Source organism: Malaclemys terrapin, chromosome 3, assembly GCF_027887155.1.
Source record: "Malaclemys terrapin pileata isolate rMalTer1 chromosome 3, rMalTer1.hap1, whole genome shotgun sequence".
In the NCBI taxonomy this organism is placed as follows: domain Eukaryota; kingdom Metazoa; phylum Chordata; order Testudines; family Emydidae; genus Malaclemys; species Malaclemys terrapin.
Genome location: NC_071507.1, coordinates 84,310,365 through 84,337,084, shown reverse-complemented (window position 1 = coordinate 84,337,084; position 26,720 = coordinate 84,310,365). Strand labels below are relative to the sequence as shown.

The window sequence follows — 26,720 nt, the reverse complement described above, 5'->3', positions numbered from 1 at the left end:
TTCCGCGGCTCGGATCCCCCCCCCCCCACGCAGCCCCCACCGCCTGGCTCCCCCGTCCCTCCCTGCGGCGCGGCTCCCCCGTGTCCCCCCCCCCGTCCCCGCGGCACGGCTCGGGTGTCCCCGTCCCCCCCGCGGCGCGGCGGGGCTCGGGTCCCCCCGTCTTGTCCCACCCCCGCGGCGCGGCTCGGGTCCTGGGGGCGGGGCTTGCAGCAAGCCCCGCCCCCAGGAATCGGGCCCCGCTCTTGCTAAAGCCGGCCTTGCTGCCAAGGACTAAAACGAATAAGCGTCTAGGGCAAACAAATCATGAAAAACCTATTGATAATATTCCTGTTCTGTTTAAAATAAATGTTTACATGTTTAAAACACTTACCGAATGATCCTTCCCCTGATTCAGGATCAGGGTTAACGCCTGGGGACGGTTGGTAGGGGATCTCTGTGAGGGTGATGAAGAGATCCTGGCTGTCTGGGAAATCAGCGTTGTAAGCGCTGTCGACTGCCTTGTCGTCCTCCTCACCTTCCTCATCTTCCCCATCCGCTAACATCTTAGAGGAAGCAGCTGTCGACAATATCCCATCCTCAGAGTCCACGGTCAGTGGTGGGGTAGTGGTGGCGGCCGCACCTAGAATGGAATGCAGTGCCTCGTAGAAACGGCATGTCTGGGGCTGGGTTCCGGAGCGTCCGTTTGACTCTTTGGTCTTCTGGTACGCTTCTCTCAGCTCCTTGATTTTCACGCGGCACTGAATTGCATCCTGGCTGCATCCTCTCTCTGTCATGGCTTTTGAGATCTTCTCGTAGATTTTTGCATTCCGTCTTTTCGATCACAGCTCCGAAAGCACGGTCTCATCGCCCCGCACAGCGATCAGATCCAAGACTTCCCGATCGGTCCATGCTGGGGCCCTCTTTCTATTCTGAGATTGCATGGTTACCTCTGCTGGAGAACTCTGCATCTTTGCCAGTGCTGCTGAGCTCGCCACGATGTCCAAACAGGAAATGAGATTCAAACTGGCCAGACAGGAAAAGGAATTCAAATTTTCCCGGGGCTTTTCCTGTGTGGCTGGTCAGAGCATCCGAGCTCGGACTGCTGTCCAGAGTGTCAACAGAGTCGTGCACTGTGGGACAGCTCCCGGAGCTATTAGCGTCAATTTCCATCCACACCTACCCTAATTCGACATGGCCATGTCGAATTTAGCGCTACTCCCCTCGTTGGGGAGGAGTACAGAAATCGAATTTAAGAGACCTCTATGTCGAACTAAATAGCTTCGTTGTGTGGACGGGTGCAGGGTTAATTCGATTTAACACTACTAAATTCGACAAAACCTCCTAGTGTAGACCAGGCCGTAGGCTTCTAAGTGCCTTAGTCAATTTTATGCAGTGTTGTTATAGCCATGTTGGTCCCAGGATATTAGAGAGACAAGATGGGTGAGGTAGTATCTTTTATTGGACCAATTTCTGTTGGTGAAAGAGACAAGCTCTGTGTAGCTCAAAAGCTTGTCTCTCTCACCAACAGAACTTGGTCCAATAAAAGACCATATTTCACCCATCTTGTCTCTCTAAGTCAATTTTAGGTAAGACAGTGTGACTGCAGCCCCTAATTGTCTGGCTTGAATCTTCACATTTAAAAGCTTCATCTGTCATGAGACAATATGGTCCAGATAAGATGATGAAAGCTGCTTTTGATCCACTCAGTTCTTTTGATCTTAAGTTTCTTAAGTGAGAGGCTATTTTCCTGGTTACCTTTTTTTTTTTTTTTTTTTTAAAGGTACTTTGCTTTGCTTTTTTCATACATCCTGTTTTGCTCGCTCGGAGTAGTGCACAATTGCCCTCTAGTGGAGATCATTTATGTCAACTTTGCTTCAGACACAGGATTATATTTCCACAATCTAATATTCTGCTCCAGTTTTGAGCCTGTAATTTCTCCAGGTTTTTGCAGTACCAGTCATCTGGCCAGGGGAAAAGTGAGCACGAAGTGAATGAATTAAAATAGCTTCATTATAATAGTCTTTTAAACAGTTTCCAAAGTCAGGTTCCTCAAGCACTTTTTGTATAAAAATACAATACACAATTTATACAATACACAATTTTTGTGTAAAGATACTTCTTTATATAAAAGAAAATTATAAGAAGGAAATCTTCTTAAGAAGGGCACTTGCTTAATCTGGCCACTTCGGAAAGTCAAAGTAAATTAAGGATGATCCGCAATCATAGTACTCCCAATATTTATATCAATAATTTGGTATTAAAGTTGCAAAGAAAAGAGTAGAATGTCAGATCTTTAATCTGAATTATGAGTGTGCAGATACATGAAAGGTCTCTAGCACTATGGAATATTTGTCTTTGTTCTTTAAAGATCACAAGTGTACCGTGTTTAATTGTACAGCCCACCTTTTTCTTAGCGTGCCTAGGTCTGTTTAAATTCTATTCCATCACAAATTAAGCTATCAAGCAAGGCAGACCATTCCCCGCGTACACAGATAAAGGGTGTGTGACATGGGATACAAATGCTACACCAGGCAGGAAGCGGTTCAGGAGCAGCTGTGGCCTCAGGCAGCTTTATCCTGCTGCATCCGCAAGACATGCCAGTCATGGAGGAGGAACCTTGAAAAGAAGAAGCCAGATTCAGAAGGGCCAAACCCTGGCAGGTGGACAGTTTTCTTTCTACTAGCTGCTAGGCGGGAGACACGAAAAAGAAGAAACTGACTTACTGACTCTGCTGAACCTGGGGACTAATTGGGGAAAAGGACCCAGTTGAAAGAGCAGTCAGCTGAGGTCCTATAGGTGGCAGAAGTCCAGCACCATGAAGGAGACCTGGAGGACTCCTGCCTCGAGGAGGGTGACCAAGGGACTACCTGAATCACAGTTCCAGCTCCAGGAGGAATACTGGGGGGGACCAGAAGAACTCTTTGGAATATAGCCCAGTTACTGCTGGAGAGGTTGGGCAGCAGCTTTGCAGAAGTTCCTCACTTTAGCCAGCTGGAAAAAAGCGGCAAGCAGCTACAATTTCATGTCGGGAATTACATCATTCACAGGCCTGGGGAAGACACTGATAATCAGGGAAAGGTAAAAACAGCGCATGGAAGCAGAGGGGGAATTGAAGGAACAATCCTTAGCCACCTAAGCATAGTCCCTGGGCTGGAAATCTGTGTCGCAGACAGAAGCATGGGTGGTCAGGCCTGGTGGTTGGAGCTGGAGTCAGAGACCAGGAACAGTGCTGAAGGTCAGAGCTGGAGTCAGGAACCAAGCACAGAAGGAAGGCTGGCATGGACTGGAGCACAGCAGAAGGAGCAAGGCAGAAGCTGGGCTGGAGCAAGGCTTGGGAACAAGGCTTGCACAGGAATGATCGCAGCTGCGGCATAAGCGTTGAGCAACTACTGGCTTAGTGCTGCTGCTGGGCTTTAGAGCAGGTCTTGTGATGCTTCTCCGTCAATCTGGTGATTTGTTTGATCAGGGTGTTCAGCTGTGGGACAGCTAGCTGGTCTCAGGATCAACTGCAGACCCTGATTCCTGACACCCAGAAGAGAGGCTGGGCCTGTGTTCCCCTACCTCTCCCCCAGATCAAGAGGAGACGGACAGGCTTCCAGATTGAAAGAGGTCAGGAATTACACACCCCAGATGGGGGCCAAGGCCCTGGCATAGAGGCTACTAGACTTTAGGTTTTTCCTGTTTTATAACCTGGACTCTGAATTACCTTGAAAGGGGCATGTCTCAAGAATGGCCTGGCCAGAGGGCCAACTCACAAGGCAAATGGGACCGCTAGCAGGCCTGGATGGCTGGTCTGCAGAACTGTAGCGGAGAAAATCGCTTCAATGTCACACCTAGCCGTAAGGGGATGCTCTGACTGTAAGTCACTTTTCCACAGGTATCAAATAGATCATTAAAGAATCACTGTTTCCTAGCAAAGCTTTTAAGTTCAAATACGTAATATAGGTGCTATACTAGTTCAGATCTATTCTGCTTATCAGAGAGTATATAGCATTATAAAGAAATACTCATTTACTCAAGCTATTTAATAACAGCGAACAAATTTAGCACCACATTACAACTCACAACTGAATAAAGAAAGCAAACCATACATATCAAAATATGGTTCATGTTCTAACACAAAAAATCCTACATTGTATAACAGTTGAGGTTGCTCAATTACAACCACCACCAATCTTAAGTTTAAACTATGAAATCTCTTTTATACAGGTTTGTTTACTGCCTTCATCACTATAGTATATGAGCCTCTTCCAGTAGTGCATTGAGTGACATGACTAACATCTGCTACATATGGTTTGTTCTTTCTCTCATTCTCTTGCCATGGCAAGAATTGTGTGAATAGTGGAGTGTTTTGTTGTGGTAGGGGTTTATTTTTGTGTGTGTCCATGTTATGTTCTGTATTTATATTGGAAAAGGCAAGATCACAGAAGCGCCCCTTGCACTTGGAGTGGGAAGATGGTGAAGTTTGTGATAGGCCTTACTTACTGTGGGAGTTCATTCCACAGTCTTGGACCAGCCCCTGAGAAAGTTCTGTCCCCCGCACAGATGAGCTTTACCATTATGGTGGAAAGTTCTGTTGGACCAGAGGTATGGAGCTGTGTCAAAGCTGTGGGTGATCTTTTAGACATCCTGGGCCCAGGACATTGAGTGCCTTGAAAGTAAGGTAGGGATTAGACCTTGAACTGGATTTGATATTTTATGGTAAGCCAATGTAGAGACTAAAGGACAGGTGTGATCTGCTTGTGATAGCCTGTGTTGCTGAGAAGACATGATGTAACATTCTTTGCTGTTAAAGTTTCCTAAGCGCTGATGACTTCATGCCCAGTATATTGCACTGTTGTCCAGTAGACCGGTAACTAAGACATGTATAACCAAGGTTAGATCAGCATTCGCCAGGATGGTATGGTGTCTCCTAGCCAACTGGAGATGGTAAAAAAACATTACTTATGGATGCTGTTATGTGAGAATTTAACGTTAGCAAGAAATCCAAGAGTCAATCCATAATCAAGTTATGTAAGATAGACTACATAACTAACTACTTATAGAAAACATGGCCTTCATCTGGCTCCATTCAAACACAGGTGTTTCATCTATAAGAAGTATAAGCAAATGCCCTACCAAAACCCCCTTAACAATTTTGTTTTTGTTTTGTTTTCCAGGGCTGTTGTACTTGACAATTCCTTTGTGCACAACTTTCCCCTCCCTAATTGCTTTTGGCTCGCTGTTGGGATTTTTTGATGCAGGAAACTATGTTCTTTTACCTGTTCTAACGCTAGACTTGATGGGAGCAGAGAAAATGCCTGTGGCCTGGGGATTTATGATGGCTGTCCACACAATTAGTTGTTTTGGTCCACCATTTGCAGGTGAGTTATCTAATACAGAGGAGTTGTATTTGAATGTGTTCCTAAATAATGATGCTTTGCATATGCTGGTATTTATATGTTTTATCCATATGAAGAACAATATTTAGCCCTTTATCTATTAATAGCATTGCTAGCAATATTAAAGTGTCCTTTAATGATTTCCACTGTCTGTAGTTCTTGAGACAGCCCCCTCCTCATAGAACTAGGGATGAAATTGGAGAAATGAATGGTAGGGAGAGAAATATTAAACCTCCCTTCCTTCAAGCTGATGTTGCCATACATACGTTTTCTCTCTCAAGATGAATGATTTTTCTGTTCTTTTTTCTGTTGTGACTGTGACAGATACACAAACACACAGCTATCTTGAGACGATTATGTTTAATTTTATGAATATTATCTGTATATATGAGCAAACTCTTGAAAGCCTGAAAACGTCAAAGACCATGATATCGAGATGAGTGAGACGAGAGGGGCTCATGGACTATTCAGAGATCTTTGTATCAATAAGCTTTATGTATTTGTTTGTTCCTAACTGATTGGGGATGTTCCCTGTGGAATCTGGAATCACTATGGGGTAATTAATGCAAAATCCCAAAGCCAGTTGTATAAATGTCCATCTTTATGGCTTAGGCCCCTGGGGATACAGACAGTGACTGGTTTTACCCATTTTCAAGAGGCTGAGAGACTAAGGGTATGACTATATGTACAGTACTGAAGTGGCACAGCTGTACTGATACAGCTGTGCCACTGCAGCGTGTCTTGTGAAGATGCTCTATGCCGACAGGAGAGAGCTTTCAAGTCGGCATAAAAAATTCATCTTCACAAGCAGCATAAGCAACGTCGGTGTGACTTATGTCATTTGGTGGGGAGACTATTCATACCCCTGAGCGACATAAATTTTGCCGACATAGGCTGTAGTGTAGACATAGCCTGAGGCTTTAGGGTTTAAAGACTGAGTTTAAACAGATTCAGGGCTTTCTTTTCTATTCAACAAGCAGACCTGACTTTTGATCCAAGTAGGGACCCAACCCTGCTGGGAGGTTGGAAGACTTGAACCTGTCAGATTCCACCCTGCGGAAAATTGGTGATTTCTGATACCTTTAGTGTGCATTTAGATTAAGACCTTTTTATTGTTTTATATGTTTTCTCTGTATGCCTTTGTCCTTAAATAAATGTACTATGCTTTGAAAGAGCAGTTTGGTTCCTGTTAAATCACCGTTGTCCTTGGAGAGAAAGTAAAAAGCAGGGGCTAGACATTAGTTAGACCTGCTTGGGGCAATCACAGTTAATTGTAATAGATTTCAGAGTTGTAACCATGTTAGTTTCTACCAGCAAAAACAACGAGGAGTACGTTTGGCATCTTAGAGACTAACAAGTTTATTTGGGCATAAGCTTTCATGGGATAAGACCCACTTCATCAGATGCATGGAGTGGAAAATACAGTAGGAAGATGTATATACATAGTAAGTGAAAAGATGGGAGTTGCCTTATCAATTCTAATGAGACAATTCAATTAAAGTGGGCTATTACCAGCAGGAGGAAAAATCACTTTTGTAGCGGTAATCAGGCTGGCCCGTTTCAAACAGTTGACAAGAAGGTGAGTAACAGTAGGGGGGGAAATTAGCATGGGGAAATTAGTTTTTAGTTCTTGTAGTGACCCATCCAGTCCCAGTGGTTATTCAAGCCTAATTTGATGGTGTCCAGTTTGCAAATTAATTCCAGTTCTGCAGTTTCTTGTTGGAGTATGTTTTTGAAGTTTTTTTTGGTTGAAGAATTGCCATTTTTAAGTCTGTTGTTGAGTGTCCAGGGAGGTTAAAGTGTTCTCCGACAGGTTTGAATGTTATAATTCTTGATGTCTGATTTGTGTCCATTTATTCTTTTGCGTAGAGACTGTCCGGCGTGGCCAATGTACATGGCAGAGGGGCATTGCTGGCACATGATGGCATATATCACATTGGTAGATGTGCAGGTGAATGAGCCCCTGATGGTGTGGCTGTTGTGGTTAGGTCCTATGATGGTGTCCCTTGAATAGATATGTGGACAGAGTTGGCAACGGGGTTTGTTGCAGGGATAGGTTCCTGGGTTAGTGTTTTTGTTGTGTGGTGAGTATTTGCTTCAGGTTGGGGGGGTTGTCTGTAAGCGAGGACTGGCCTGTCTCCCAAGGTCTGTGAGAGTGAGGGATCGTCTTTCAGGATAGGTTGTAGATCCTTGATGATGCGTTGGGACTGAACTGCAGCCTAAACCCCTGGTCAGGAGGGCATGTAGGAGATCAAAGTTCAGATCCCTTCCCCACATCAGGTAGAGTAGGGAATTGAATCTGGATCTCCAGAATCCTAGGTGAGTGTTCTAACCAGTTCATTAAAGCTTACAAAGGAGGCAGCACCTCATCCTCTGGCTATTTTGTGAGTCTTTTCCTTTGTCAAAGTGCCATGAAAAGCAAAACGAATTTTTCAGGACTAAACAAAAGGTTTCATTTGTCATTGCCAAAACTTTTTGACTTTTTTTGGTTCAGTCAAAACTATTCAGCAAACTCAACATGAGTTCACAAATAGTTCGTTGACCTGAAACTGAATTTTTTAGTGAATACACTATCCATCCAAAAAAAAATTCACCTAGTTCTACTCCTCACATGCACCATAGAAACAAATCTTGATGTAATGGGCTTTCAGCCCACCAGGAACTGCATCACCTGACTACTCGACCCACCATGAAACCTTTCTAAGAGATGTGGGATGTTTCTCCATAAAGATTGGTGATTCCATATATACTATATAAATTGAAAATGCTCTCTCACACTTGAGTACATAATGTGTCTAAAAATATTGGATTAAATAAAATAAAGGGTTTCAAAAGGAGTTTAATTTATTTAGGTTATAGGGTTTTCTATCTTTTCTAAGGCACTCATCATTGTATTATAGGATAATAAAGAACAATGTGGAGATAAAGATCTGCTTTGATGCAGGGAGAATATGATTATATGCAATTGGGATATTATTTGTTTCAGGCTGGATATATGACTTATTAGGAAGTTACAACATTGGATTTGTAGTGCCTGGACTTTGCTCTGTTGCAGCAGCAGGTATTCTTGCTTTCATTCCACGGCTTAAAAATACAGCAGTACAACAGAAGAAGAACATTATTCATGCTTCTGTTTGTGAGATAACAAACAGTATAATACCTTGGGAGTCACCACCTCATTCAATACAGGTAAACAAAAGATTGAATGCAGCTATGCTAAAATGGTCTTTCTATGCTAAAATGTCTTTATTCTATGCATATAGGAACTGGTTTTCTAAATTTTACATGATGCTAAAGTAGCTATATATTACTAGTGGGGAAATTCTGCACTAAAAAATTAAAAATTGTGTGCCAAAAATTTAAAAATTGTGCATACAGTATTTTAAAATTCTGCATATTTTGTCAAAATAACACGATATAATCATGCCAGTTTCAATAATTTTGAAATAAATTTCCAAAATATCTGTCAGCAACTATGTCTGTAACAATACAGACACAAAAAAATTCCCCTAGGAGTAGACAGTTAAAGAAACTCCTATGACAATCCAGTTCCTGTTTTCTCTGCCCCCTTCCCCACCATCAGAGCCCAGCCAGGGGGCCAGACGCCCCCCCCCCGAGATCCTAGCTATAGGGTGCCCCCCCAGCCCAGACACTTGCACCCCTTACCCTCAGAGCTCAGCCACGGGGTGCTCCCCCACCCAGACACCGGCACCCCCTACCCCCAAAGTCCAGCTGCGGGCCCCCCTCAGCCCAGACACCCAAACTCCATACCTCCCAGAGCCCAGCTGCGGGCCCTCCCCAGCCCAGACACCTGCATTTCCTATCTCCCGCCCCCCAGCTGTGGGTCCCCCCCCAGCCCAGATACTCACACCCCGTCCCTCCCATACCCCAGCTGGCACACCCCCCCTCCGCCCAGAAACTTGCACAGACCCCCTACCCTCCCAGAGCCCAGGGATCCAGAGGGAGAAACAGCCTGATGCTGGGTCACAGGTTTGTGTGGAGTTGCCTGTATGCCACCTCCTTCCTTAGGGCGTGCCAGGAACTTCAGCTGCCCAGAACTCTCCTGCTTGAGTGTCTTCTGTATGAGAGCTTAGTTCTGCCAGGTCCATTGGCTCCTACTGGTGGCCAGCAGCTCTGCAGCCCATTTCTGGGGGAGGAGGGAGGAAATTCTGCACAGAACATGAATTTGCTTAGAAATTATGCATTGTGCAGTGGTACAGAATTCCCTCAGGAGTAATAGATAGATAGATATTTCTAACCTTCATTAAAAGATTAGCACAATCTTATAATTTATTAATGTTCTTATATTGATATATTCCCTCCATCTTCTTAATAATGTAATACTAGTGCAGTAGGCCCACTTAAAAAATTTCTGCCTATTTAAAAGATTTTATGGGTTTTCCTGGTATTCCCCGTTTGTGTATATATAGAAAATATTTCTCAAACTGATAATTTGCAAACTGGTGGAAACATTGTGGGCTAAATTTCCCATTGAAGTCAGTGGAATTATGCTAGCAGATCATTTGTTCTTCTTCAAGTGATTGCTCATGTGTATTCCACTATAGGTGTGTGTGCTCGCCACGTGCATCGGTACCAGTTTTTCCCTTAGCAGTACCCGTAGTGGGGGAGCACCACTGCGACCCCTGGAGTGGCGCTGACATATCGCGCCATAAAGGGGACTGCGTGCTCCCCCAACCCTCAGTTCCTTCTTGCCGCCAGTGAAGGTAGTCGGAACTTGCTCCAGCCTTGGCTGCAGCGTTATAGCCTTACTGGTATCTAGTACACTGAACTTTGCTGAACTTTTCTTCTGTTAGTGCCTGGCTCGGGGCATGCCCCGTGGCCCAGGTTTCAAGTCGTGCGACTCTTGTCGCAATTCTATGCCCAGAAGCAATCCACATTCTCAGTGTCTTCGCTGTCTGGGCGAGTCTCACATTAGTGAGAAGTGTAAAATCTGCGGCTCCTTCAAGCCGCGAACGAAGAAGGAGCCTGAGATCCGACTCCGAGAGTTCGTAATGGAGTCGACATTGGCCTCGGCACTGGTGCGTCAAGCTGGCACCGCACTGGGCTCCACGTCATCGACACATGGCGAAGTGCCTCCAGTGCGCCGCTCCGAATCGGCATCTGGCACCGTGTCCTTGGTGCACAGCGAGGCAACTTCGACGTCCCGGCACCGTTCCCCAGCGAAAAAGACAGGGAAATTGCAGAGGCACCAGGAAAAGAGCAGGGGTGAGGCCCCGCAATCCCCATCGGGACAGAGACCTCCGACTCGCGCTGAGCGGAGTAGTCCAGTCCCATCTGCGCGAGCCTCTCCGGAGGTGTGCATGCCCTCGACGCCAGAGGCAGCTCAGGCCGCACGTGATATACTGATGCTTCCCGTGCCGGCAGTGCTGCAGCACTCGGGCCCCCGGTCCCGGGGGAAGCCATCCTTGATTGCCCACCAGCCTTCCCTGGAGGAGTCGAAGATTGAAGCACCTTCCTGGGTTGAGGCACCTAGCAGGGCTTCACGATGCACATCGACCCCACGTCATGACTCCGCCATGAGCGTTTCCCACTCTTCTGGTCCTGAGTGCCGTTGTGCAAGAAGAAAGAGGTGACACCATCCCTCTTCTTCTAGTGACTCCGAGAGGAATAGGTCGCGATGCTGTCGGCACCGACGCTCCCACTCCAGGACCCGGCACTGTAGAGGTCAGACTCGCAGCGCATCCCCGCATTCCCCGCACCAAGGCACCGGCCCACAGGTGCCACGGACAGTCCAGACGCAGCTCTTCGGACGTTTACATCTCGTCGTCCTCCAGGTCAAAGTCCCGGGGCAGGAGCTGTCACGATTGGGACCGTTCCAGCCGTTCTTATGGCACTGTTCACTCTTCCCGAACCTCGGTGTCGATACGCAGTCGTCTATCCTGGGGCCGAGCCATGCCGCTGGACCAACCTACACCTCCGGCGCCTGACTTGCCTCTACTCCTGTGCCATGGCAGGGTCAGTGGTGCCAGCTAGCGCCGTGGCCTCAGGCTCCGGCGCACCTCGGTCTGTGCTCCGTGGCGGAGCCTCCCAGGGCCGCCCTGCGTCGCCGCGGTACTGGGATCAAGCTGTGGGTGCCAATCCCCTGACGCCAGCTCCAGCACCGGACCCCAAAGTAGAGCCAACGGTGCTGCTTGCCATTGAAGGTGCTGTACCTTCCACCTCGACGGCGCAGGGTGATTCGGTTGCGGTACCGTCTCCTTCTTCGCAAGAGGACTTTAAGGCCCATCAAGAGCTGCTTCGGAGGGTGGCAGCCAACCTCGAGCTCCAGGCCGAGGAGATGGAAGAGCCCTCCAACACTTTTTATGTCCTCGCCTCCTCGGTCCCGGGGCGTGTGGCGCTCCCCTTTCATCAAGGAGTTGCCAATATCACCACTGGCCTTTGGCAAACGCTGGCCTCCCTTGCCTCTGTTTCCAAAAAGGCTGAGAGGAAGTACTTCGTCCCTGCCAAAGGTCTTGAGTACCTCTACACTCACCCAGCCCCTAACTCCCTGGTAGTAGAGTCAGTCCACCACCGCGAGAGGAATAGTCAGCCTGCGCCCACGCCTAAGGACAGGGACGCTCGTAGACTTGACTCTTTCGGATGAAAGTCTTACTCGCTGACGAGTTTCCAAATCCACGTGGCCAACCATCAGGCGCTTCTAGGCCGCTATGAGTTTAACCTTTGGGGATCTCTCCCCAAGTTTGAGCACTTCCTCCCTGATACCGAGGTGAAGGAGTTTCGGGCGCTCATCCAAGAAGGGGCGACCACGGCCAAGGCGGCTCTCCAGGCTGCTTTGGATGCGGCGGGCACAGCCGCTCGCTCGCTCCTTGGCTACAGTCGTCTCCATTTGGCTAGCATCGTGGCTTTCCTTCTCGGGGCTCTCCTCTGAATCGCAGTTGATAATGCAGGACCTGCCATTTGATGGCAAGGCCTTGTTTGCTGATCAGACTGATACCCGTCTATATAGGATGAAGGATTCCCATACCACCCTGCAGACGCTGGGCCTGTACGTCCCACCTGCAAAGGACAAACCCAGGCCTCAACTCCCCGCTCCACAAGCTAGGGGTAGATATGAACCCCCGCCTAAGCGGCAGAGAGATCAGAGGCATCGGTCACAGCGCCAATCCCGTTCGGCCCAGCAACCTGGTGCCTCGAAGGGCAAGCACCCCGGGAAATGGCGTTTTTGACTTGTTGAGGGGGGTCACCACGCCTGTTGCCAATGCTCCCCCCCCATCCAGTTAATAAAGTTGCCTTTTTTCAACCGTTTATCGGCTTTCCGACTCCAATGGTCCAGTATAACAATGGATCAATGGGTCCTCAGCACCATCTCCCAAGGGTACAGGCTCCAGTTTGTGGCAACCCCTCCCAACTGTCCCCCGTCAGGGTGTCAGACCGCCTTTCCGGAGCATGCCCTCCTCCTCCGTCAGGAGGTACAATGCCTCCTTTCCTTGGGAGTGGTGGAAAGGGTGCCTCGAGTACCAGGGCAAGGGGTTTTACTCCAGGTATTTCCTCATTCCCAAGGCGAAGGGCGGCTTCGGTCCATCCTCGACCTGCGGAATCTCAACCAGTTCCTGGTGCGTTACAAATTCCGCATGGTGTCCCTGGCCTCCATTATGCCATCCCTAGACCAGGGGGATTGGTTTACGTCACTGAACCTCCAGGATGCATATTTTCACATCCACATTTTCGAGGGTCACAGGCGCTATCTCCGTTTCCTGGGGAGACAAGCTACCTGCTAGGCGCCTGCGGCACCCTAGGCCTGCTGGTAAACGAGGAGAAATCCACGTTAATACCAGTTCAGTGCATAACCTTTATAGGCACACTGCTAGATTCCCAGGTAGCCTCGGCCTCCCTCCCAAGGGACAGATTCGAGATGCTCAAAGCTCTCATCGCCCAGATCACAGCCTTTCCAGTAACCACGGCACGGATGTGCCTTCAGATCCTAGGCCACATGGCGGCATGCACCTATGTAGTGCGACATGCCAGGCTTCGAATGAGGCCCCTCCAGCTGTGGTTGGCCTCCAGGTATTCCCAGGCCACGGACAGCCTGGACATGGTAGTCACAGTGCCGCCCAGGGTGGTGGCAGGTCTCCAATGGTGGTCCCTCCCGGGCAACATGCTCCAGGGTATCCCCTTCAGGGACCCTCCTCCCTCACTAGACCTAGTGTCGGACGCCTCGGACCTGGGCGCACGTGGGGCCCTTCAGGACCCAGGGGTTGTGGTCCCCAGGGGAGTTAGCACTCCACATAAATGTCAGGGAGCTCAGGGCCATACGCCTCGCCTGCGTGATGTTCCGCCAGCACATCCAAGGGAGGGTACTCAGAGTCCTTACTGACAACACGACTGCCATGTACTATGTCAACAAGCAGGGCGGTACGCATTCCAGGGCCTTATGCCAGGAAGCCCAACTCCTGTGGGAGTTTTGTATAGCCCACAATGTACTCCTGCAGGCTTTTTACTTGCTGGGCAAGAGCAACTCTCTTGCAGACCGCCTGAGCAGGGTATTCTCCCAGCAGCATGAGTGGTCCCTTCACAGGGACGTGGCCAGGTGGATCTTCCTACAGTGGGGCACTCCCCACGTAGACCTGTTTGCCACCGCCCAGAATCAACAGTGTCCTCGATTCTGCTCCAGGGCGGGGCAGGGCGACGGGGCAATATCTGATACGTTCCTGCTCCCATGGTCGGGGCCCCTGTTGTGCACCTTCCCGCCCTTCCCCTTAATAGACAAGGTGTTGCAGAAGGTGAAGTCAGACAGAGCGAGGATGATCCTCATAGCCCCGGATTGGGCCCGTCAGCATTGGTACGGGTCCCTCCTGCAACTCTTAGCGGCCCCCCCTTGCAGGCTGCCACTACGCCCGGACCTCCTCTCCCAGGAGGCAAGACGTCTCCTCCATCCCAACCTAGCCCCGCTCCATCTGACAGCGTGGCCGCTTCATGGTTGAATGCGGAGAAGGGCAGGTGTTCTGAGGATGTCAGGAGGGTCCTGCTGGAAAGTAGGAAACCCTCCACGCGGCAAAGCTACCTGGCTAAGTGGTCTAGGTTCTCTAGATGGGTAAGAGATAGAGGTTCCTCTCCCTTCTCTGCACCTATCCAACAGGTCCTCGATTACCTCCTGTCCCTTAGGACTCAAGGTCTCGCGCCCTCCTCTATCAGGGTGCACCTGGCGGCCATCTCGGCCTTCCATCCTCCGGTGCAGGGACTGTCTGTGTTTTCACATCACATGACGGCCCGGTTTCTGAAAGGGTTAGATCAGGCATTCCCTTACGCCAGACCCCCAGTCCCGCTCTGGGATCTAAACCTGGTACTCTCCCACCTCACAGGGCCTCCTTTTGAGCCGTTAGCCATGTGTTCGTGGTCCCACCTGTCGTGGAAGGTGGCGTTCTTAGTAGCTATCACCTCAGCCCGCCGGGTCTCTGAGCTCAGGGCCCTGACCTCTGAACTGCCGTATACGGTTTTTCATAAGGACAAGGTTCAGCTCCGCCCTCACCCTGCCTTTTTGCCGAAGGTAGTTTCGGCTTTTCACATGGATCAGAACATTTTCCTCCCGATCCTCTGTCCTAAGCCTCATTCCTCTAATGAGGAATGCAGCCTGCACATGTTAGACGTGTGCAGAGCGCTGGCCTTTTACTTAGACAGAACCAGGCCCTTTAGGAGGTTCCCCCCAGCTTTTTATTGCTTCGGCCGAGCGCATGAGGGGACGCCCGGTCTCCACCCAGCGGATCTCCCACTGGATCACTTCGTGCATTCGCACCTGCTATGACCTGGCAGGGGTTCCCCCGCCTCCTATAGTGAAGGCTCATTCGACGAGAGCCCAGGTCTCGTCTGCGGCCTATGTGGCTCATGTCCCTATCCAGGACATCTGTAGGGCTGCTATGTGGTCCTCTGTCCACACTTTCTCATCGTACTATGCGATTGTCTCCCAATGTAATAGCAAACAACAATCCTTTATTAGTTTTCATTACATTTACACATCAAGTACATTCTCATCTTAATGCTAACACACAGTTTTGATCTAGGGTTAACTAGTTACAGGGATATACAGAAGGTAATGCCATAGCAATCAACAAGTTAGATAAGTGAAGACAATACCATTAACATTTCCTTTGAACTAAATTAACATGCAAGTTGAATTGGCCTGATTACACTACAATACCTTTTGACACTCCTTTGATTTTTATTAGCATATGAGTGAATTAGCCTGCATCCCTGTCCTGAGCTGGCACTAGGGTAGACAGCATCACAACCACCATTTATAAGGAAGATTTTATTTTATTTTTGAAAATGAAATAGTGATGGAATATTGGGAAATTGGTTATATTTCCAATTCGCTGGCCAGTGAAGTGGAGAATACTGCATGGGGTCAAACAACACCAGCCTCTCCAGTCAAGAAATTTCCATCCAGTCCTCTAATGGAATAATGAAAGCTACATTATGGAGTTTTGTGGCACTTGACATGTTCTGGTTAAAAATTCCAAATATTCTGTCTGAAAAAAAAAAAAAAAAGAAAAACTGGGAGGTACAAGAAGATTAGAGAAAAACACATTTAATTAGGCATTTTCCAGGCAGATGAGTTGGTTCAGCTGGGCAATTTTTCTTCATTAGTGGATATGGAAGCCTTTATTAATATATTTTTGACATGCTAATTCACATTATTATATGTGTTTTTTAAAAGTTGTTTTCTACATCTAAAATAATTGACAGGCACCATTACATACAATAAAATCAATGAAGTACCTGTCTTTAAAAAAAGAAAGTGAGCATTACAATTATTATCCCAGAGTCTAGCTTCTATTACTATTAAAATAATGGATGCAAGATAGAGAATAAATTAATAGATTCTAAGGCCAGAAGAGACCATTATGATCATCTAGTTTGACCTCCTGTATAACGCAGGCCATAGAACTTCCCCAAAATAAATCTGGGTTGAGCTAGAGTATAGCTTTTTACAAAAATGTCCAATCTTGATTTAAAAATTGCCAATGTTGGAGAATCCTCCATAATGTTTGGTAATTTTTTCTAATGGTGAATTACCCTCACTGGTAAAAATTTACACCTTATTTCCAGTATGAATTTGCCTACCTTCAACTTCCAAAGATTGGATCTTGTATACTTTTTTCTGCTAGATTGAAGAGCCCATTATTAAATATTTGTTCCCCATGTACGTACTTACAAACTATAATCAAATCACCCCTTAACCTTCTCTTTGTTAAGCTGAATAGATTGAGCTCCTTGAATTTATCACTATAAGGCATGTTTTCTACTTCTTTAATCATTCTCAGGGCTCTTTTCTGAACCCTCTTCAATTTATCAACATCCTTCTTGAATTGTGGACCCCAGAACTAGACAAAATATTCCAGCAGAGGTTGCAACAGGGGCAAATACAGAGATAAAATAACCTCTCTACTCCTACTTGAGATCCCATTGTTTACAGTAGTCCTTTTGGCCCCAGCATTGCCCTGAGAGCGTATGTTCAGCTGATTATGCACCACTATCCCCAAATCATTTTCAAAGTCACTGCTTCCTAGAATAGAGTCCCCCATCCTGTAAGTATGGCCTATATGTTCCAAGATGTATACATTTACATTTGGCCATATTGAAATGTATATTGTTTGCTTGTGCCCAGCTTACCATGCAATCCAGATCACTAAATCACTAATGGCTAAATTGTGAACTTTTTACTGGTGACAGTTACTCACACAAAGAATCCCATTTAGGCCAATGGGATTACTCATGAGAGTAAATGTTCACCAGAGTGAATAAAGGGTTCACAATCTGGCCTTAAATATTTAGGGGCAGATTCTCCACCTGAGCTGGTGCCGTGGAGAGGAGGGCCATCAGGCCTAGAGCAATTTACAGCTGAGTAGAGCAACTCTAACATATACTGCTGGTCCTCCCTATCCTAGTCCTGGAATGCTTCCAACATACCTTCCTCCCCTCTACACCAGGAGTGTGTGCAGCTAGCACAGTAGGTAGCAGAGCCACCTCTATTATCTTTCCACCAGAGGAGCAAGCGTTGCACAGGTGGAATTATCCACTGGCCATCTTCAGTCACTTTAAGTCCACAGTGCAAAATAGACTTAATGGACCTGAGAATCTAGTTTATGGGGCTCATTTGTGATGAATAAGTAGTGCCCTACATTTGGGGGTGGGATGAAGCTGCCCTCCACCAGAAGAAGCTCCTGAAGATATTATACCTACACCAGGCACAATCCTGTCAGTGCTCCTGGGAAGCACAGATAGTGGGCTCATAGCCCTGCCTCCTCCCTCCCATCTGTGTCCCTTTTACAGACAACACAGCTAGCTAAGAGCAGTCCTTGAGCTCAAGGGAGTCCAATAAGTGCAGTTGTGTTGGGCCTTTTTGCAGGATGCATGTGGGAAGAAGCTCCTTAAGCCCTCCAGCCTTTGAACAAGCAATTAGCCACCAGAAAAATATTGATAAATGGAGTGAAATCAGAAAAGAGCATCAGAATTCATGGGAAGAGTTTCTTGAGAGAAAGGATTAAAAGAGTTGCATATCTGTTGCTTGACTAAGCAACAACTGGAAGGAGACGAAACATGATAAAAGTCTGTAAACTTACGAAGGGTATAAATGCTAAGAAGGGAGAAGTGCTATTTATCTTAGCAACGTAAAAGTAGGTATTTTAGCTAGGAGCAATTGGATGAAACTGGGAGGGAAAATTTAGGCCGAATGTTTTAAGAAACTTTTGATAGGAAGATGTAGTAGGTTGTAGAACATGGGCGGCAGGCATAAGAGGCCAGGGGAGACCAAACAGGATGCAGCGCACCTCCCTCTGGAGGCACTCTGGCCCACTGCCTTTGGAGCACCGCCACCAAAAGGGTGCCCAGGCTGGAGCCCTGCCTGCACTCTGCCCCAAGGCCCCCCTCCTGCTCATCCTCGTTCTCCATGGCCCTGCCCACGCTACTCCTCTTCCCACCCCTGTTCCACCTCTTCCCCTCCAAGGATTCCCCCCACCCGCCGCTTGCGCCTCTCCACCCTGTTCTCCAAGGCCCCCTCGCCAAGGAGCAGTGGGAGGGGGGTCCTCAGGGGAGAGGATGGAGAGGCGCGAGTGATGGGGGGGTCCTCAGAAGGAGGGGCAAAGAGGCATGAGTGGTGGGCAGGGGGCCTCAGGACAGGGAGGAGCAGGTGAGGGGGATGATTTCGGGGGAGGGGTCCCGATAGGGCCTGGGGCAGAGTGGGTTGGAGCATGGATGGGGCCTTGGGGGAAAGAGGCTGAGTGGGGGTGGGCCTCAGGGCGAAGCAGGGGGAAGGGCACAGTCTGGGCACCGGTGGCTCCCCCCCCCACACACACACACACTTGTAGGGAGCTTCCGGCACTCTCTAAAGCAGGGGTAGGCAATCTATGGCACGTGTGCCGAAGGCAGCACGCGAGCTGATTTTCAGTGGCACTCACTCTGCCCGGGTCCTGGCCACTGGTCCGGGGTGCTCTGCATTTTAATTTAATTTTAAATGAAGCTTCTTGAACATTTTAAAACCCTTATTTACTTTACATACAACAATAGTTTAGTTATATATTATAGACTTGTAGCAAGAGACCTTCTAAAAACGTTAAAATATATTGCTGGCACACAAAACCTTAAATTAAAGTGAATAAATGAAGACTCGGCACACCACTTCTGAAAGATTGCTGACCCCTGCTCTAAAGCGTCCCCAAATGCTGGAGTCACACACTGCCTATGTTGTAGAACACTCTTCCAAGGCAATTGATAGAATTCCTATCACTTTGCACATCTAAAGCAACACAAGACAATACCCTAGTAAATGTACAAAAGGGAATAATCTTGCAAAGACATTTCTTTTTCATCTCTTGAGTCTTTTGTTCCTTCAAGCAGCAAGGAAGGATAGAAAAGTATTCATGAGAGAAAAAAGGTTGAAAACCTTTGATTTACTGTATAAAATGAGTGTATCGAAGGCAGATATTTAAGTTAAGATATAATATGATCAAATTAAGCAGTGACACAGAAACATAAAATGGTAGTTAAATGTATGGTAAATTGGCCAGAAAATAAGTATAAGTGGTAAAGAAGAGTAGCAAGGCAGATCATGGCTCTTCCAAGGCTTACTTTGTTCAGCCCTTGATCTAATAAGTTTTACTCACACAAGTAATCTCACTTCATGTGTGAGTAAATGCACCTTGACATAAGTGAAGGTTCCACAGCCTAGCCTGAAATCTACTTTGTCCTGCTCTGGAATTGCAGGTCATACTTAAAGCTGGTCTAAGTGGCCAGAAGACGATTCTTCTAGCATAAGAGGAGTCCTTCAGCTCCATGGTTCTGGCATAGTCTGCCCTATGCTAGCCTGTGTCACAACCTCTGGCATAAGGCACATGTCAGGGACAAGTCAGGAGGATGGGTGTGTAGTAGGAGTCCTGCTAATTTCTGGCTGCCACAATGACCTCTTGATAGCATTGCAGCCAGGCATAAACTAGAGCAGCCCTACAACTTCCCTAAATGTATACTAGGAGTCATATTGCCCCTGTGAAAATCCAACAGTTGTAGGATCATAAAGGGGGATAAAGCAACCTTTACCCCCATACTTATGTCCCACACTGACTGCAGCTTGAACAGACTTGAGGGTTGGGCCCACATACTCCAGTTTGGGATCTGTAGGGATCTAATTTATCCACTGGAAGTAGTCCTTCATCGAGAGAGAGCACGAGGGCTATGCTCCATACTTCTTCTGATCTCAAAAGTTCAGGACAACTGTGAGCAATACTTGATATGAAACACTTGAACAGATTCCTGAGAAAGTCCAGGTTCTTCTTTGAGTGATAGTTCCTATCTGTAGTCCACTGTGGGTATGCATGTGCTCCATGCATCTGAAACCAGTAGATTTTTGCTAGCAGTGTCCATTAGTTTGTGCTTGTGCACTTCACGCCTAGTGCTGTGGGCCAAGGGTATAAATGGCCGTGCAGACCGATTTCCTCTCTAGTTCCTTTCTACAGCTGATGGTGTGAGTTGGAACATTCCAGTGTCCATAGCATTTGCTTCCTTCATGATTCTTTCTGTAAAAAATTATAAATATTAGTTTAGTTAGTAAGTTCATAGTCCTAGTGTAGTTAGGGATGGGGGTTTTCCTCCCTCTCAGATGCCTTGTCTGAAGCAAATGCTATGCCCAAGATCCTGGGCTTTAAGAAGTGTGCGTCCTGCCCTCAGGTCTTCCCAGTCAGTGAGAACCACATAAGGTGCCTCTACTGCTTTGGAGAAGCACACATTTCCTCCAAGTGCACAATTTGCTGATTCTTGCCTATAAGAACCTGCCAGGCACGTGAGTACAGGTTGAGGCCGCAGTCTGATCCAGGCTCAGTAGACCCCCCTTTACATAGGGTTGAAGAGTCTAGGAGCATGCCTGCAAGTTTGGCCACCTCTGGTATTGCCATCAAGAGAGTTAGGTGTAAGACTTCCTCCTCCTGTAAACAGAGGATGAGAGAAAATACTCCCACAGTAGGAGAGAGAAATCTCCCACTAGCCTTTCTTCAAATCTCCCACTAGCCTTCCGCTCCAACTTATAAGTCCTTGATGCCTTGTCATCCTGGTATGGGATTGGCTTACCCAGAGCTCCCAGTTCTGAAGACTCATTGTACAGATCACACTGGCGATCCTGGGACCTGTACACTCATGGTTCCAAGTCTACATGATCCCTCCTTGAATTACAGCACCCCTCTCCCCACAGAGAGGAAACAAAACTACCACAGGAAAGAGTTGAGGAAGACTAACTGGAGCTGACTGATCCAACAGGATTCTCTTTGTCATCATCAGACAAGGTAGTTGCTTCTGTCTCCCCATCTCCCTCTGACAATTTCAGGCAATTTCAAGACTTGCTAAAGAAGGTGGCAGATACGCTGCAGATCCCTGTGGAAGACTCCTAGATATTCTGCAGTGTGTGGGGCACATCAATGTGGCACTGCTCATCAATTAAGCCATCTTGAAACCTGCAAAAGTGGTCTGGCACACTCTGGTCACGTGCTCTCACCCTCAAGACAACAGAAAAAAGATTTTTTTGTGACAGCCAAAGGAGCAGTATTTTTATTCATTCACCTTGTACCAAAATCATTGGAGGTAGAGACAGCCTCAGAAAGCAGCAGGCAACATCATCCAAGATCCACCTCCTGATAATGAAGCTAAATGCTTTGATCTATTCAGCAGGAAGGTTTTTTCTTCCACCAGCCTGCAATTTTGTATAGCAAACTGTCAGGCATTAATGTCTAAATATGATTTTTGTCAACTATACCAAATTCATGGAATTCACAGATAATCTTCCACAGGAGTTTAGTGGTCAGTTTGAGGTACTCATTGAGGAAGGTAAATTGATTGCAAGATCATCACTGCAGACCACACTCGGTGCAGCTGATACAACCTCTCACTCAATGGCGACGGCTGTTGTCATGAGAAGAGCATCACGGCTTTACTCCTCCGGATTCTTGATAGACGTTCAGTCTACGGTGGAGGACTTGCCCTTTGAAGGAAACAACCATTTTAACTAGATGACAAATGAGTCCCCATGTTCATTGAAGGACTCATGGGCAACCCTCTGCTCCCTGAGGATTTTCATACCAGCACCCAAGAGGAAGTTCTATAGGCCACAGTCAGATAAACAAAGACAAACATCCCAACCTTTTTTTCCACCAGAGGGGTTATGAACCACCAAGGAAATGACAAAGGGTGCAACAAGGCAAACATAACACTCCTCCTGCTTCTGCCTTCCAATTCCAGCCATCTGTACAGAAACACTTTTAATGGGACTGTAGAGAACTGCAAACCAACTCAACTGCCAGTGTTATCTAACCAAGACTGTCATATCCAATTTGGTGTTTGTCTAGCCTGTTTCATCCACACCTGGCAGAGTAAAACATTGGAGAGATGGATCCTCGACATCTTTCATACCAGTTACACTATAGAGTTCCTCTCCCCACAACCTCTATCCCTTTCCCTCTTCAGGAACCACTTTCCTGAGGTGATATTTGTTCAGGAAAATGACTCCTTCATCTAGGAGTCATAAAACTGGTAACTCACCAGTACTGTGGGAAAAGGGTTTTATTCAAAATACTTCCATACTCTCAAGGAGAAGGGAGGATGGAGACCCATCTTGGATCTGCATCAGCTCAATGTCTTCATCTGTGTGGTACACTTCAGAATAGTAACTTTGGCAGCAATAATTCCCTCATCGAACAAGGGAGATTGGTTCACAGCTCTCGACGTAAAAGATGCCAATTTCACATAAACATCTATCTAGCACACAGAAAGATTTCTCAGGTTCACTGTAGGTATGAACCATTACCAGCACAAGGTGCTTCCCTTCAGTCTTTCAACAGCCCCAAGAGTGTGCAGCTCACTTCCGCCACAGCAGGTCATTAATTTTTCCCTACCTCCACGGCCAGCTTTTGATGGGGAGCTCTTATCAAGTGGTTCTCTCAGCAACATCATTCCTACTTAAGCTGTTATGATCACTGATAATCTGTGTAGACACAGATAAATCTGCTTTAATTCCTACACAAAACATAGAATTTATTGGGGAAACACTGGATTCTATCAGGGCCAGAGGATACCTTCCTTTGGACATGTTCCAGACCATGAAGACACTTGCTGCCCAGCTCCAGATCAGCCCACAAACATCTGTTTGTTTGTGTCTCACACTTTCAGGTCACATGGCTGCCTGCACATACGTGACATCATTCGCAAGGCTTTGACTTCATTGCCTACAAGCTTGGCTCAGGACAGCATATGTCCCAAGCCCTGAGTTTGAGTATCTCTATGCAAGTGGAAGAACAGAAAACAGATGTATGTGTGGGTTCCGTTCATCCCTCCTTCTCCCAAGATAACATTGATAATGGACGCCTCCCAATTAGGAAGGGTGCTCATCTAGACAAACCTACAGCATAAGGCACATAGACTTCACAAAAGCTCTGATGCACATAAACCTCCTAGAACTGCAAGCAGTCCTTAAGGCTTGTAACCAGTTTCTATCATACACACAAACATCCAGTGACAATATGTTTCCAAAACGGACTAATAAGAATGAGACCTATTCTGGAATATGACTTCAACTTAGTCCTCTTAGCATTAACAGGAGCTCAGTTTGAGCAAAGCCTCCTTCAGTGATGTTCCTTTAATTGATATTTACAGAGCAGTGACATGGGGTTCTATGCACACCTTTGCAAAGCATTACATTTTAATGCAGACATCTGCTGCTGAGGTTTCAGTCACAGCAGTCCTGCAATTGCTGACTTCAGAGAGGTCCTCGCACCCTCCTTCATAATGAGTATTGCTTGTCAGTCACCCACAATGGGATAGAGATAGGGACCATCATTCAAAGAAGGAGTGATTATTTGTCTTGTGCAGAAACTAGAGTTCTTTGAGATGTGTGATCTCTATCTATATTCCACTACCCTCCCTCTTTCCCCAGAGCTGCAGATCTTGACATGAGATTTGTGATAGAAAAGGAACTGGATAGGTGGTTGGTCTGTGTGGTCACTTATACCCTTGGCACAGAGCATGAGGAGGTGAAGAGCGTTGGTGCCAACCAACAGATGCTACCAGCAAAAATCTGTTCTCAGACGCAAGGAACTCATGAGCACCTACATGGAATATGGATAGGGACTCCACATCTCAAAGAACTCCAGTTATTGTACAAGGTAAGTAACCTATCTTTCAAGATAGAAACCTTCAAGCCTACCCTCCCAACCATCAGTAGGGGAGACAACCAGTCATCCACAGACTTGAAGAAAGCTTACCTCTATGTTCCAGTTTTCCTTCTCAATTTTTTTTCCATTTAGCCTGTGGGCATCAGTATTTCAATATTGATTATTGCCTTTTGGACAGGTCACAGTGCTTAGATTATTTATGAAAGCTCTTATGGTATTAGTAGCAGCCCTATGGTGAGAAGAGATCCATTTCTATCCTTTTCTGGATGAGCCATTTATCAGAGCCCAGTTCAAAGATAAAGTGGAAATGGATATTCTAAAAAGTTATAGTTAGTTGCTGCTATGTATAGTTTCTGCAACATAGGGTTTTGTTGACGAACTGGAGAAGGTTGGAGCAAGTACCTACCAGAATGAGTTGAGGCCTGGAAATCCTACCTTACGGTGAGAGATGTAAGGAGATTATTCTATTTAGTTTATTAGAAGAGAAGGTTAAAAGATAATTTGACCACAATCCATAAGTATCTACACAGAGACAAAATATTGGATACCAGAAGGCTTGTTAATTTGGCAGAGAGAGCCATAACAAGATCCAGTGACTAGAAGATTAAGCTAGATAAATTCAATCTAGAAATAAGATGTAAATTTTTAACAGAACAGTTAACCACTGGAACCAGTTACCAAGGGATATGGTGAATTCTCCATCACCTTGAAGTCTTTAAATCAAGATTGGATGTCTTTCTAAAATGTATGTTCTAGTTCAATAAGAAGTTATGGGCTCAGTGCAGGAATTACTGGGTAGAAGTCTATTTGGCTGTGTTAGACAGGTCAGACTAGATGATCATCATAGTCCTTTCTGCCTTAAAACCTATTTGATCTACGAACATCCCATTTTGTTAGAACTTCTGATATAATTTAGATATTTAAATGTATCATGTCCATATTTATGTTTTCATTTTTAATGTATTTTCTTAGAGTCTAAATGATTCATATACAAAGTACAGTTCTGTTTGGACTTCCAGAGCAGACTTACCTAAAGTTGACGATACTACTGTAGCATCTTCAATAGAAAGCACAGCAAAGGTAGAACAAGTGTTTCTTGAAGAATGTGATGCTTCAGATTCAAAAAAAGAAGCATATGTGACTTTTGTACATGTTGAACAATGTGAAGATGAAGCGCTACATGATGAAGGCACAGCGAAGGTAGAAGAAGTACCTCTTGAAGAAAATGAGGCTTCGGATTCAAAAAAAGCAGCACACGTGGCTTTCATAGATGTTGAACAACATGAAGATAAAGATGTACATGATGAAGGCACAGCGAAGGTAGAAGAAGTACCTCTTGAAGAAGGTGAGATTTCAGGTTCAAAAAAAGAAACACGTGTGACTTTCGTAGATGTTGAACAACATGAAGATGAAGACCTACGTGATGAAGGCACTGCAAAGGAAGAAGTAACTGTTGAAGAAGATGAGGCTTCAGGTTCCAAAAAAACAGCACGTGTCACTTTCGTAGATGTTGAACAACATGAAGATGAAGACCTACGTGATGAAGGCACTGCAAAGGAAGAAGTAACTGTTGAAGAAGATGAGGCTTCAGGTTCCAAAAAAACAGCACGTGTCACTTTCGTAGATGTTGAACAACATGAAGATGAAGACCTACGTGATGAAGGCACAGCAAAGGAAGAAGTAACTGTTGAAGAAGATGAGGCTTCAGGTTCCAAAAAAACAGCACGTGTCACTTTCGTAGATGTTGAACAACATGAAGATGAAGACCTACGTGATGAAGGCACAGCAAAGGAAGAAGTAACTGTTGAAGAAGATGAGGCTTCAGGTTCCAAAAAAACAGCACGTGTCACTTTCGTAGATGTTGAACAACGTGAAGATGAAGACCTACGTGATGAAGACACAGCAAAGGTACAAGAAATACCTCTTGAAGAAGGTGAGGCTTCAGGTTCAAAAAAAGCAGCACATGTGGCTTTCGTAGATGCTGAGCAACATGAAGATGAAGACCTACATGATGATGAACAAAAATGATCCAAGTATCACCAGCAGTAGTTAAATCAGTGGTATGAAAACAAATGGATCTTAAATTTAGATAAAGCTATTCAACATGTCAGTAATAATTTACTCTGTTATGCTATATTCTAAGTTGATGGAGAATTGACTAACATTTGTTAGATCATTCTTGTTTTAATTATACTTCTGTTTCATAATTCATATATAAAATCAGTTTGTTTAATATTGTATGTAAAATTGGAACATTCAAGCATTTTAAAATATAAACCATAGTGGGATTAGAACACTTTAAATATGTTGCATGTTTTTAAACAAACACTAAATATATTAAATTTTGTTAGCAAATTACTTATTTTAGTTCTGATGAGCTCCTTTGGTGTGGGGGAGTGGATGGATTGGTTAGCTATTCTTTTGAAGATATTAATACTTTTCACTAACACAGTGGGCCAGATCCACAAGTGTTCCATTGAAGTATGTGAAGCTAAGGGTCAGTTTATACAAGCTAAAGATCTAGCCCATATCCTTTCATCCAAGGATCTAAAAACACTCTACTAACAGTTTACTAAGTCTCACAATATCTCTTAGTGGTAGATTATATGATTTTATTCGCTTTAAAGATAGATATCTTCTCTATATCTCAGTTTGTGACTAGACCAAAATCCTATGAGATCATATTAGGAATGGGACTTAA

General features: G+C 46.0%; 1 protein-coding gene across 1 annotated transcript in view; it reads left to right on the top strand.

Moving 5' to 3' along the window:
- LOC128834811 (uncharacterized) overlaps positions 1-26,292 on the top strand; it is a 46,862-nt gene extending 20,570 nt beyond the window's left edge. Inside the window, exons 6-8 of the mRNA XM_054023927.1 lie at positions 5,139-5,342; positions 8,347-8,549; positions 24,992-26,292. Of these exons, the coding sequence (XP_053879902.1) occupies positions 5,139-5,342; positions 8,347-8,549; positions 24,992-26,047 (1,463 nt within the window). The 3' untranslated portion in view covers positions 26,048-26,292. The remainder of the gene's footprint in view (positions 1-5,138; positions 5,343-8,346; positions 8,550-24,991) is intronic.
- Positions 26,293-26,720: the final 428 nt, after the last annotated feature.